This window comes from Ipomoea triloba, chromosome 8 (assembly GCF_003576645.1).
Source record: "Ipomoea triloba cultivar NCNSP0323 chromosome 8, ASM357664v1".
Classification (NCBI taxonomy): domain Eukaryota; kingdom Viridiplantae; phylum Streptophyta; class Magnoliopsida; order Solanales; family Convolvulaceae; genus Ipomoea; species Ipomoea triloba.
In genome coordinates this window covers 15,783,940-15,798,696 of record NC_044923.1, presented here as the reverse complement: position 1 = coordinate 15,798,696, position 14,757 = coordinate 15,783,940, and the positions used below count along the sequence as shown (strand labels likewise).

Sequence of the window (14,757 nt, the reverse complement as noted above, 5' to 3'; positions counted from 1 at the left end):
TTCCTGATAACAAAAATAAAAACAATAATAAAAATCTCTTTTTATCTCAAAACTCTTATGCATAACCTTTGCAATCTTGCCTTTCAAACCAAATATAATCCAAATAGTTCAATATTTCACATGTTGAAAATTTTGAAAATTGTTATAAATAGTAATAATTGTGGACATTATTCTGTAACGATTTTCTTTATGTTTCCATTATTATCTTTCGTTACAATTGTAATTATATATATGCCTTTGTAATGTACTAATTGTTTAGAGTTGAATGAGAAACATTTCCCTGATAGTTTTTATATATCTTTGTTGTTTACAATTCCTGTTGTTCTTCACGTTCACCAAACAAGCATATGCCTTAAACAAACCTGCATTACAACACTTTATCAGCACGTTCAATAACCGTGGTGAACAACGGCGGAGCTATTTTTCCTAGCAGAGAATCACGACTCCGATTTGCGCCGGCGACACTGTTGCAAAAATCCCCCAAACTAAGGCGAATTGCTCCTTAGGAGTCTGCCTAAGTGGCCGGCTGCCTAGGCCTCCACCTAGCCCCTAACTCGACCGATTGGGCCGAGTTGACGGCCGACTCAGCAGAATTCGACCAAGTTAACTCGCCTAACTCGGCAGAGTTAACCGAGTTAACTCGAATAAGTCGGCCTTGTTAATTTTTTTATTATATTTATATTTATTTAAATTTATTTATTTCTATAAATAAGAGAAGTAAGAAATATATATATATATATATATATATATATATATATATATATATATATATATATATATATATATATATATAATATACGACATACACCCACAAACATGCATTATTTTTTTGTATTTATAGGTTGCCACCAAGGCACCGCCTAGGCGCCACCTAGACCGTCTAGGCGCTAGGCGCTAGTCTACTGCCCGACTAGCGCCTAGTGCCTACTGCAACCATAGCCGGCGGTGACAGTGTCATTCCTGGGTGTTTTCCCCGGGAAGGTCGGGTAGCAACATTGGATCCCAAAAAGTCGTGCATGGGAATTGGATCTCAAACAGAGTAAAGATGCATCTGTTAGTCCGACTTTGCTTTAAAGAAAGTCGGACTCAAGGAGTCCATTTTTTCCTGTGTATTATTCAACAAGCCGAGAGAGTTTTATTTTTTGGACAAAGAGTTTTTTTTGCTTCCAGTATACCCCAAGTCCCCAACAATAGGTATCGGCTTTGGGTAAAATCCAAATACCTCATATTCCATCACCTGAGATGGGCAAAGGGTTTTTTTAAATTATTGATTAGACATGATTATGGACAAAGAGTTTCTTTTTGCTATGCATTATTGAAACGAATCGAGAATCAATATGATGAAAATAATCAATATGGATTCAAAGAGTTCTTTTTTTTTTTTTTTGCTGTGCATTGTTGAAACGAACTGAGAATCAGTATGATGAAAATAATGATTAGATATGATTAATTATTAATTATTGATTAGACATGATTAATTATTAATTAATAATGATTTTGAATATATTTATAATTATTTATAGATGATTAATAATTTAGTAAGTTAATTAAAAAGATAAAAATTATTAAATAATAATAATGATAAACATAAATTGATGAAAATTTCATTCGGTATTATTTAAACGGTTAAGTTCACCATACAGATTGTGACAAATGTAATATTTAACCGACCACGAATAAATATTTTCAACATGACAGTTACTAATAACCAACATTTGTATAACATTGTCTGCTACATTGACTAAGATCACATCATTTGTTCGTTCTATTTGAAAATGCGACGTAATTTCTTCCCACTGTTCGGTGAACCATACCGGTTCAAAGTTGATTTCAATTTTTCTATGTCCTACTATAATTTTAAGAGGTTCGCTGAACACGTCTACGATACTAAGGAATTGAGATAATCACGTAGGCTACAAATGTGAAAAAAAAAATAGTGAAATAAAGATAATGTTGAAAGATATATAAGGTACAATGTATAATGCTACTTACCGCGGAACGTGTAGACAATTTAACATAGAGAGAATGCCATGCATTTATTTGATTAAATGAAAAAGATGGTGGTAGAGCGGACCTTGCGTTGACCCGTATTTGGTCTAGCACAAAATGAAAAAGATGAGTTAATATTTATAGTAAAATATATAATTTGTATATGATAATTTATTGCGTGATGATACCGCTTTCACAAAGACGAGAAGTTAAGTATTGACCCTGACAATTGCGCTCCCTTTTTTTATTGCCATTGGCGGAGTAGAGAAATGTTTCAAAAGTAAAAACACCAATATGTCTAAATACAACAACATTTCCAAGATTTAAACCATGATCTGTCATGAAATCAGAAGCTCTGGTAGTGAAGTCCATGTTTTCAAGGGATATTTATATTCTGTATGTGGGGGCATGAAGCAAAATCGCACTTCTTGTTAAATGTTGCATTAAATGTCGATGCATGCAATTTGGAATTTTCTACATCGCAATTTTAGAAAGTGTATAAGAAATAACATCCATAAATATTTGATAAATTAAAGCAATTAATGTAACAAATAGATAGATATAATTACCATTGTTATTTGTGATGTAATTGTAATTGAAAACCATGTAATAGTGCATGTAGTAACATTAGACAAATGTCTTTGGGCATAAGCTTTAAAAGAATAAAAACCATATGAGGATAAATGTAGTTACAAAATAAAAATAAATGCAAAATGTGGAAAACTATAAGGATAGCTTACGTGATTGGTAATTAATAACTTGTAAACGAATTAGAATATTTTGAGCATATCATTCAGCATCATCGTATTCTTCAAACAACATAGCTTCTGGCACTGTTGTACCCAACATTTTTAAATAATTTATCTAAGACGGGGCTGGAGAACATACATATTGATGTTCTATTGTATGCCTTACAATTGCAAACAATATTTTTCTTCATACTATAGTTATTGCAAAATAACGGTGTGTTTGATAACCTTGATTATCAAAAATCAAGTCTTTCTTAAAACTTACAAAAATGGCCATGTGTAATGTCTAAATAGGAAGAACACTTGGTATGAATTTGTTGAAAGTAGAATAGTGCAAATAAATGAAGTTTGCGAATAAATGAAAGATATGAAGGAAATGATGAAGTTCATGGTTGTTATAGTGAGATTTGGAGTATTTTTACAACAAAAATAGCACATGGGGGCAGGAGTAGGACCCATACAAACGGACTCATCTCAATGAGTCCATCTGTCATACAAACTGATTGAAGTAGTCATTTAGTCCGTCTTTATGAAAAATCTGTAAACAATAATTTTGAGTTTTCAGTCCGTAGCACTAGTTTTCTAATTTGTATTTTATAATTTCAAAGTTTTAGTCCGTAGTAGATAATTTGAAAGTTTCGACCCGTAAAGAAATTCAAGAAAAAGTTTGTTGAAATATGCTTGATAAAATTATAATGAATTTGATTTAACTTATTAATATGATTGTAACTTTATTTTTTTTACAAGATTAATGTGGTTAGTTTAAAATGTATGATTCAAAATTCAAAAGTGAAAAATAAAAGTCAAACTCTATAATAATAATAATAATAAAGGTAGCCACTTATATCTTCTATTTTTCATATTGACAATCTGCGTAAGAAAATTAATAAATAAATAAAGACTAGGAAATAAAGTCCTTCACGGAATTAATTTATTGTTATTATTATTATTTTTTGTTAAAGAGGGTCTCTTTGATAAAAAAAAAATTAAAAAGATTTAACAAGATGAATGACTTGATTTTTTATTAATTTTTTTTGTTAAAGAGGGTAAGATGGACTACATCAGTCTATCTTACACTTTGATAAAAAAAAAATTAAAAAGATTCAACAAGATGAAATGATATTTGCATTATTATTTTATTTTCATATAGCAAAATCATTCCCTCCAAGTAATATGAAATTCACAAGCAATGATGATGATACGAATATCGAGACATGATGCATTCATGCAGATCATGTGATTCTTTGTCTATCTCACCAAATTGGCAATTTACGTAAGAAAATTAATAAATATTTTTTCATTGATGATTCAAACGTAGACATTCCATCGAAGAGTTTGTTGATCTACGACAATAAATACATATTTGATTGGTGTTGCTACTAAAGTCCATTTCATTGTGAAACCTACGTGTCTGTCGTTGGCCTCGTTGAGATCGTTGCAGAGTTGCGGGTTTTAGTGGAAGGCATTTGACATGTACTATCCACTGGCTTTCTTCATTGACTGGATAGAAATTAGCAGCATAACTGTTCCTGTAGTTTTGGACGGAGTACACCTCTGGCACAAACGAGTAATACCCCTCCCTTCGGAAGTTACAAGCTGCAATCACATAGGCACACGGTATGCCATTAACGTTCCACATTCCGCATTGGCACGTAAGATCTACCAGGTTAACTTGGACGTGATTTTGCTGACTTTGGAGCATATATCCAGTATTTAGAGCAACACCGTAGATTCCAATTCTGTCATTGTATCTTTCAATAGATGCATTGGCAGACTCAGCCTCTCGAGTAGACAAATCCTCGCAAATCTTTGTGATGAAACGCAAGCCTCTTTCATGCATGACCTCCCCTGAAGTACGCCTGTCGGCAAACATTATCCGTAAGTTGTGGAAAGTCATTCTTGCTATTGCAGTCACCGGTAGCATTCGACAACCCTTAAGAGAGTTATTGAAAGACTCAGAAGAGTTCGTTGTCATTATGCCGTACCGATGGCCATCATCGTGGGATAATGTCCACCTCTCTACATTGATTCTGGCAAGATAGTTGTATGTTCTCGGCCAATTTTGTTTTATGGTCTGCATGTGTTCAAGGAATTTATTCTCTGTAACAGCAGCACCGGCTTCCCATACGAGGCTATGTAATCTCCTATTTCTCCCGCACTTCGTTATGACATTGCTGCGAATGTGTCTTAGACAGTAGCGGTATTTCACATGTGGGCTTTGCAGTTCTAGCAGATCATTAAACGCCGCATCTATTCCAACATGTCTGTCAGAAATGATGCAGATTGAAGCGTGATTGGGAAAAACAACCCTGGCAAGACGTCCGGGAAACCAAGTCCAGCTGGCATTATTTTCAGAGGCCACGATTGAATATGCCAGTGGATAGATTTCCTTGTTGGCCGTCATTCCAACAGCTAGCAGGAGATGTCCTTTGTACCTATTGTACAAGTGTGTACCATCATCAGAAATAACCGATATGCAATGTTGGAAGCCATCAATTGCAGGCTTAAAAGCCCAGAATGCATACTTGAAATCGACGTACTCTTCACCCCTTTCTGATGGCGTGCATTGTAGATGTACAATGGTGCCCGAGTTGGACAGTTGTAATTTTCGTAGGAATCGGGGCAGTTCATTGTATGAATCCTACAAAATAATACAACAAAATGCGTAGTAGTAGTAATAATAATAATAATAATAATAATAAAATTCGAATGGTAGTGATTTTGCCTAAAATTCCCGTATTGCATCGCAATGCATTTTTTCTGGCGTACCATGTGTTAGGAATAAAATGTAATAGTTTTGATGATACAAATTGTAATTTTTAGTCCCCTTATTTTATTTTGAGTCTAGTGTACAATCTCCAAAGGTCCAAGTCTAAAGTCAAAGTCATACGAATTTGAGGAGAAATAGACTTAATCAGCATATTGTTATTTATTAATTATATGCTGTGAAAGTCATTAAAAGATGATATGGAAGAATGGACAAGGAGCGCACAGCACAAGTCAAAGGTTTTTGGTTCAAAACCTAAGATCAACATTTTATTTGGAGGACATGAAGATGACTCAACAAGGGAAGGAGGACAACTTTCAGGATGACAAATTGAACAGTGAAGCTGGTTCGAATTTATTTATTCAAGAAGGAGAAATTCACTGGGTCGAATTTATTTATTCAAGAAGGAGAAAATGCTACTAAAGCCATTCTGAGAATAAAAGAGATTTGAGAAGAATATTAATCAAAAAGTTAGTATAGAGCAATGGTTAGAGTACTTTGTGCGAACTAGAAGGTCTAGTGTTCAAATCTTGATGGATACTGGAAAGTACACGTCCCTGGGAGCAAGATTAGTGAAAATGCATAAGAAAAATCCAATCTTGGAGATAAAATTCCTAAGTGAAAATTTAATTTTTGGTAACAAAAATTCTATCCAAAAGTAAATTTTTGGACTAAGATTGGAGCCAAAATTAAATTTAACTTTGGGATAATAATTCGGAAATCCAAAATTAATTTTTGGAGGCATATTTCGAATTAATCTGATGAAGATCAACTTGAAGGTGTCGGTGAATTTTCGGTGATATAATTTATGCTCAAGCAAGAGTCACCGGAGAAAATATTTTGGAGAGATCAACTTGACAATCAGAAGAAGAAATTGCAAAGTCAAGGATTCACACTTGAAAAGTCAAAATTGGAGGCCATCTTAATAAGGAAATTAAATTCAAGATTTGAAGAGTGCAATTGGACGAATGAGCTTCTTACAAGAGGAGTAATGACATAGGCCAATTTTCAAATTCATCTCACAAAGGCCATGGAGAGCTTCAGGACAAGTTGGCAAATTATTTCAAGATTCAAAATGGACGATCAAGATTTGAAGATCTACAACGGGTAGATAGCTTCTTCAAGCTATAAATACCCATGCAAGACTTGAAGACAAGCACCTCTCTCACCTCTCTTAATCACTCATCTGCTTACGTATCTGAGATATCATTTGAAAGAAGAAAAATTGAGTGTGTGCTAAAAGTGAGCTATTATTTCGAAAAAGAAAGAAGAAAAATTGAAGAGTGCAAGTATTGAGCTGAATAGAAAAATTCAAGTCTGAGAGAGAAGAAGAAAAATATTTTCTTTGTAAAATCATATCTACTGTGAGTAGAGGAAAGGAGAGTAGCAGGTGCGGCTTGTGAAATCCGAGTTGAGTGCGAGGCACTCGGAAGTAGAGTGGCTTTGTGCGAGACGCTCGGGAGTAAAGCTCGGGAGTATAGCATTGTGCGGGATACTCGGAGGAGTGCGGCTTTGTGCAGAACACTCGTGAAGACTAAGTGTAGCTGGGTGCAAAACGCTTGGTTGAGGAGCGTAGCTGGGTGCAAGACGTTCGGGTTTGAGTGTTGTTGTAGGCAAAGAAAATTCGGAGTAGCAGATGCTAGAAGGGCACTGATCCACTATTTGTATCTAGTTGATTGAAGATAGTGAAAATCTTCCTTGAAGTGAAAGGAAGAAGTGGAGTAGGAGAATTACACCATCTCCGAACCACTATAAATCTCTCTGTCTCTTTACTTTACTTGCACCATATTATTCTTGCATGCATATCCCGTACTAACCCACTAACTGATATATATTTGGGTTCTTGCAAGTCATACGTGTGCATGCATAGCATTACAATGCATATTTTATTACAAGTCTTCATATTCAAAGTGCATGTACTGAGCATTTCAATTTCCTAGAGCTTATTTACTATTCTTGCTCTATTCACACACTATTCCTTACTATTCATGCACTATTCACATTTATTTGTAAGGGATTCCTCCTGATTCATACAAACCCATTTACTATTCACTCTTTATTTATCATTTGGGTTTGCTTTTGCATGCGATATATCTCTTTATATCTGATCAAGTTTTTATAGCACTTTACGTACTCTTATTCCGCTGCGAACTCTAAGTTGTTTATTTGCTTTATGCTTGCGACCTAGAGTTGAAATTACCAAAGTGTTATAATTTTTTTAATTTGTTGAAAAGTCTATTCCCCCCCCCCTCTAGACTTTTCCCACCCTATCGGGACCAGCAAGTGGTATCAGAGCGGTTGTCTATTTGAGTCAAAATTTGACTGCTAGACAGATCTCAAAACTTCAAGATGAAGAGAGACTTAGCTCATAACTTATTATTCTCACTTGATAAATTTGATGATTGGAAAATTCGCATGCAGGTCTATTTATCTGCTTTACATGATGAGATGTGGGAAGTGATTTCTGATGGTCCGATTAAAATTCTCAAAGTCAACCCATCATCAGAACAATCAAGCACTACACCATCTTACATCTCAAAACAAAAAGTTGAATGGACTCCAGAGGATAGAATACGAAATAACTTGGATAATATTGCAATGGATATTTTGTTCAAAGCTATCGATGACGCAACTTTCCCGAGGGTCCGAAAATGCAAAACTGCGAAAGAAGTATGGGAAGTTCTCATCAAGATAGGTGAAGGAGATGAACAGGAGAAGGAAAATAAGCTCACAATTGCACTAAAGAAATTCGAAGACTTCAAGATGCAAAGTGGCGAGACCATTGCAGATATGGAAGCTAGATTTATTAAAATCTTGGGAGAAATTGTCGATCTAGGCTAAGAGATTGATCAAAAGGAGATATCGCTCAAAATACTCCAAGGACTACCGTCAAGTTGGGACATGAAGGTTACCGCGATGCGTGACCATAGGGATCTCAAGACGCTATCAACCGACAAGCTTTTTAGTGATCTAAAAGCTTATGAGTTCGAGATGAAGTCAAGGATGGAGGAAGAACGCGAAGAACGAAACAACGCACTAGTTGCCGAACAACCATCCGCGTCAAGGTCAGTAGAAAATTGTGAATTATTAACTGACGAAAATTTTGCCTTGTTTGTTAGGAAATTCAAGAAATTCATGACGAAGAAGAACAACAAATTTCCTCAAGCAAACTCGACAAGAAGGCCAAGGATGAATCACCAGATGATTCGAACTTATGCTACAACTATAAAAGGCCAGGACATTTTATGGCTGAGTGTCCCTATCCCAAGGTAAGCAAAAATCAATTTGAAAATTCACAGGAAGGAGTAAAGGGCAAAGAAAGAAAGTTCAAGAAGGACAAAAGAAAAGCTCTTGTAAGTGACCCACTTGAAATGAGTGAGTCAGAAGATTCCACAAGTGATGAAAGTAACAGTTCAAATGAAGACACTGCACTATTTTGCATGAGTACATCCAATGAGTCAAACTACCATGAGGAATGCTTAATGGCGCATGATGTTGAAGAAGATGAGGTAACATCTAAAACTTTTGATTCTGTAAGTACTTCATTTTCGCAAGAGTCCATCTCTCTTTTAATGAGAGATTGTCAAACCTTTATGGACACTTATTCTCAAATCGAAGAAGCGCAATAATTTATTAATTCTTGAAAAAGAAGAAATAAATAAGAAATTGCAAAATGCTCTACTTGAGGCGAGAAACTTGAATGCCGAAATTATTCGTCTTCAAGAAGAGTGTAAATCAAGGGAAGTTCGAGAACACAACCTAAGGGAGGTTATTGCATCATTTACTCATTCGTCTAAAATAATGGACAAAATGGTAAATATGCAAAAATCGCCAAATGACAAAACCGGTCTCGGTTATGATTCGTCGTGTTCTCAAACCTCTCAGATGTTGACCGATTCTACTACTACTCTAAATAATAAAGTGCATGTGGTAAAATTTGTTAAGAGTCAAGATAGCACAATGAGACAAGGATTTGGGTATCAAACAAAAGCCAATAATAGCACTGTACGGCCGAAGCCCCATAGAAATAATATTTCACCAAATCAGTCTATTAAAAGGCATGGATTTAATTATTCAAAGAGATACACCAATGAGTTAAGTGCAAAAAGACCGCATTGAAAAATGGGAAAATTTCCAAATAGTGGAGCTAGGAGATTTTCTCCTACAGAGTCATATTGCGTTGAAAATATTAAACCTTGGACTAGACCAAGATTTAATAGGTTCAAACAATATATTTCCCAGGTGCCATATAGTAGAGTAAATTTTCAAAACCGCGCACCAAAAATGTTTTAAAAAATTAGGCATGATTATAATGTTGATAATGGTTACAAATCACCTAATCTTGGATCGGTGAGATCTATGTGGATTTGGATACCAAAAAGTACTAACCCCCAAGGACCCAAGCAAAACTGAGTACCCAAAAGTTGTTTAAATTGATTGCAGGAAGTTTGATACTTCGATAGTGGATGTTCACGACACATAACTGGAAATAAATCTAGTCAAGTAAATTTTAAAACTATCGAAGGACCAAAAGTCGTATTTGGTGGAAATGATTGATACGACACAACAAAAGGGAGCAAGATGAGGAACAGGATGACCCTGAGGATGACAATCAGGATGAGGAAGTTAACAATGAAAGCAACGTGACAAATCAAGCTACTCCTACATCACACGTGAATAATTCCTCACCGCCAACCAACTCCCAATACAACTTTCAACCAGATCTAAGATGGCTTAGAAATCACCCTCAAGATCTCGTGATTGGAAGAGTACAAGACGGCGTGAAAATAAGATCCACAACACGAGATACTCTATTCGCATGTTTTCTATCTCAAATCGAGCCAAAGGAAATTGATGAAGCTCTAAGTGATCCAAGCTGGATTGAGGCCATGCAAGAAGAGCTAAATCAATTCAAGAGAAACGATGTGTGGGAGCTTGTTCCTAGACCAGAACATTACAATGTAATAGGTACTAAATGGGTCTTTAGGAACAAAGCGAACGGAGATGGAATCACTGTTAGGAATAAAGCGAGGCTAGTTGCAAAGGGCTACTCACAAGAAGAAGGAATAGATTTTGATGAAACGTTTGCCCAGGTTGCACGACTTGAAGCAATACGAATATTCTTAGCCTACGCAGCATATAAGAATTTCACGGTTTATCAAATGGACGTGAAAAGTGCATTTCTTAACGGCTTGCTTGAAGAAGAAGTCTATGTTGAGCAACCACCAGGATTTGAGGTACAAGGTAATGTTGATAAGGTCTATAAACTAAAGAAGGCGTTGTATGGTTTGAAACAAGCACCCCGAGCTTGGTATGATATACTGTCGACGTTCTTAATTAGTTGTGGTGACCAAAGGCCTTGTTGACAAAACCTTATTTAGAATTAAAGAAAATGATCATATTTTATTAGTACAAATTTATGTTGATGATATTATTTTTGGAAGTACTGATAAAACTTTGTGTGAGAAATTTTCTAAGCTAATGCAGAATAGATTCGAAATGAGCATGATGGGCGAATTGAACTACTTCCTTGGACTACAAGTCAAACATATGAAGGAAGGAATCTTTATCAATCAGGCCAAATACACAAAAGTTCTTATCAAGAAATTTGGACTAGAAGGAAAAAGCTCAGTGAAAATTCCTATGAGCACAGCACAACGAATAGAAAAGACGTAGATCAAACGATGTATCGAGGAATGATTGGATCTTTGCTATACCTCACTGCGAGTAGACCCGACATATCTTACTCAGTGGGTGTATGTGCTAGATTCCAATCTAAGCCGAAAGAAAATCATCTACTTGCTACCAAAAAGATCATTCGTTATCTCAAGGGAACTATTAATGTTGGATTGTGGTATCCAAAAGAAGGTAATTTTGAACTAACCGGATATTCAGATGCAGATTTTGCAGGTTGCAAAATTGATCGTAAAAGCACCTCCGGAACGTGCCAGTTCTTAGGGGGAAGGTTAGTTTCATGGTTTAGCAAGAAACAAAACTCCATTGCTACAAGCACTGCCGAAGCCGAATATATCGCAGCAGGGAGTTGTTGTTCGCAAATTTTGTGGATGAAGCAACAGTTGAAAGATTACGGTATAAATTGCGAGGACGTTAGTATTTTCTGTGATAATACTAGCGCGATTGCGATTTCTCAAAATCCTGTGCTTCACTCACGGACAAAACACATCGACGTACGACATCATTTTATTCGTGACCACGTCGAAAAGAAGGATTTTAGAATCGATCATATTCCCACGGAGAATCAAATTGCCGATATTCTCACGAAACCGTTGTGTGAATCTCGATTTGCAACTCTAAGGCATGAGATGGGCATGATCGAAATGAGCTAAGTATCACTTTCCTATCCTTAAGCTCAATTTTATTTAATTATAATCTAATTTTTTTTAATTGTTACGTGCCTATATGCGTATATGTGCTAAAAATGCATATTATATGATTTTGTGCTTTAATTTGTGATTAATTGTCAATTACGTGATTATGTGCACGCATGATAATTTGTGCAAAATTTGCACAAATTGTGCTTTAATTCTTTCGAAATGCATATTATATGTGTTATGTGATTTTGGATGATTTCGTGAATACCTGGTACGTTTTTCCCATCCTATTTGAGTGTTCACATGCTTTTAGTCAAAGTACTGTAGAAAATCTTTGTTGATATCTTTGACATTTATTTTATCTTGTCTTGTAAGTCATGTGATGAAAGGCTATGTCTTTGCATGTATTTTGATAGGTGAGCATAAGTGTCAAGTTTTTATCATCTTTTACTTTTACTAGAGTAGCTAGAGTAACAAATGTAAGAAACTAGAGTTCTTACTTGTCACTCAGATGTACTCTAGAGAAAGTGAAAAGAATTTATGAGTTACACCTGTCTTATGTCAGCTTATTTTCAAACTTGTATTATTTTTAGCTCATGATTACTTGTGAGACTTGCTATTTGATTTTATCTGATTTTTACGTGTCTCATATTTTATATTATTTATCCCTATTCGAAAATATTTTTGCATGTATCTATTTTTGCATGGATCTATTTCATCAGGGATATTCTTGAGCTGAAGCTACCGATTTTACCCAAATATCCTTTGAGTTGACCGAATTACCCTCAAGCATAAAAAGACCACAATTATTTCATTAAGGGTAAAGTAGTCTTTTGAACTCCCAAAACCCATTAAAAGACACCTTTTCGGATTCCCCAAATTTTGAAAGCCAAATTGAAGACCCATTCTCTTTCTCTTCTCTGTTTCGACGAGGACGCCAAAACCAAGAACTCCAAACTGCTCAAACTCAAACTTTTACTCATACCCATTCCAAAATAACCCCGAAAATGGCACCTACTACCCGGAAAACCTCTAAAAGAACCCCACCCACGGTTTCTACTAAGAAGATTGAGACCGGCCATTTGTTCGAACCCGTCGACTTGATGAATGTGGCCATCGACAAACAGCTTGCTCAAGAAATTATTGATGGATTAGAGAAGTCTGAACTGTTGAAGGTATGCAAATATCAATTTGTTGGTATTTTTGATGATGCCGTGTGTAGTTTCTTTGAGCATGGCAAGTTGAAAAATGATGATATTGTTTGTCGTGTGAATGGAAAATCTGTTTGTGTGAAACATATTGTTTGTCGTGTGAATGGAAAATCTGTTTGTGTGAAACAAAGTGTTTGTCGTGTGAATGGAAAATCTGTTTGTGTGAAACAAAGTGATATAAAATTGAATGGAAAATCTGTTTGTGTGAAACAAAGTGATATAAAATGCCTATATGCTTTATCTGATGAGAAACAAAGTGATATAAAATGCCTATATGCTTTATCTGATGAAAAACAAAGTGATATAAAATGCCTATATGCTTTATCTGATGAAGTTACAAGCTTTGAAGGGTATTTTTATGATAAGGACAGTTTTTGGCCTGTGGTTCAAATGGATGAGGGAGATGCCGTGCCCAAATTTCCTGGATATAGGAATGACTTTAAGTTAGAATTTGCAAAGTTGGGTGAAATAATTGCTAAGTGTTTGTTGAGCAAGTTAGGAGGTTTTGACCGAATCACCTTGCAAATTGCTAGAATTATGCATGCTGTGTTTAATGTTGTCAAGGTGGATTGGAGTGAAATTATTTTTGATAGGCTGAAGAGCATGGTGAGTAAGACGGAGAAACCGGGTTACGGTTTGTTGATTGGAGAGTTGTTGAGAAAGAAGGGAGTAAAAATGGGTGAGATAAAACCGATACTTGCTTGCAAGTATTTGTTTAGGGTGAACATGAAGAGACCCATTGATGAAGATGACCACACGTACGAAATTCCTTTGAATAGAGTTTTTAAGAAGGTTAGAACTCCAAAAGAGAAAGTGGTTAGCAAAGAAAATGTTACTCGAGAAGAAATGGAGGCAATTGAGGCCTTAGAGGAGATGAGTGGTAACATTGGAGGGAGTGAGCGTGTGGAGTGTCAAAATAATGAGAGTCAATCTAGTGAGGGGGAAGGAAGAAAAGATGAGAGTGAAGTTGACCGTGTTGTTGAAAGGAGTGACCGTGAGGTTGAAATTGAGGGGGAAGGAATTCTTGAGAATGAGAGTGTGGAAAAGCATAACATTGAGGGGGAAGAAAACTGTGAGGTGGCCGAAAGAGTTGAAGAAGTTGAGGAAATTGTTGGTGACCAACAAGTGACAACAAATGGTAATGAAATGCAACAAAGTGTGGCCGAGAGAGTAGAGAATATTGTGATGGAAAATGTTGAGGTTGAAGCAACAAATGTAGATGATAATATGGCTAGAAATATTGATGAAGTGGACGTGGCAGTGGCAGACCAAGAAGAGGATCAAGAAGCAGTCCAAAATGACAGTTTTGAGGCTGATTTTCATGGTGTTTTTGAAGCGCAACAAGATGACGTTGTGAGGGCTAATGAAGACATCCAAATTGATGGTGATGAAGTGGCAGAACAGGAGAACCAAACTGGAGGAGATGAGCCCCATATCAATCCAATTGAGGTCATTAACGTGGATGAAAACATGACTGCCGGACAGGATGACCGACAGGATGACTTGCAGGATGACCAGAATGAATTTTCCAAAGAAAATTTGAATGATGATGATGGTGCTGGAAATGCTCAAATTTTGAGAGCTTTGAACGATTTCAAGGAGGCAATTCACTCAACAAACAAAGCTATAAATTATCAAGTTTTTCTTGATAATTTTGCAAAGTTGGAAGCTCAAATTGGTGAGGTAAATCCATTTGCCAAATCTTATCT

The 14,757-nt window shown here is 35.8% G+C and overlaps 2 protein-coding genes across 2 annotated transcripts; one reads left to right on the top strand and one right to left on the bottom strand.

Moving 5' to 3' along the window:
- Nucleotides 1-4,035: 4,035 nt before the first annotated feature.
- LOC116027011 lies at nucleotides 4,036-5,142 on the bottom strand. The gene has a single exon (XM_031268441.1). The coding sequence runs from the start codon at nucleotides 5,140-5,142 to the stop codon at nucleotides 4,036-4,038; it is 1,107 nt and encodes a 368-aa protein (XP_031124301.1).
- A 2,712-nt stretch (nucleotides 5,143-7,854) lies between these two features.
- Nucleotides 7,855-8,346, top strand: LOC116027010. The gene has a single exon (XM_031268440.1). It carries the CDS (start codon nucleotides 7,855-7,857, stop codon nucleotides 8,344-8,346), a length of 492 nt encoding a protein of 163 aa, XP_031124300.1.
- Nucleotides 8,347-14,757: the final 6,411 nt, after the last annotated feature.

Excerpts from the sequence above, each read along its gene's own strand:
- LOC116027011 (XM_031268441.1), bottom strand. The coding sequence starts at position 5,142 with ATGACGGCCAACAAGGAAATCTATCCACTGGCATATTCAATCGTGGCC.
- LOC116027010 (XM_031268440.1), top strand. The coding sequence starts at position 7,855 with ATGAAGAGAGACTTAGCTCATAACTTATTATTCTCACTTGATAAATTT.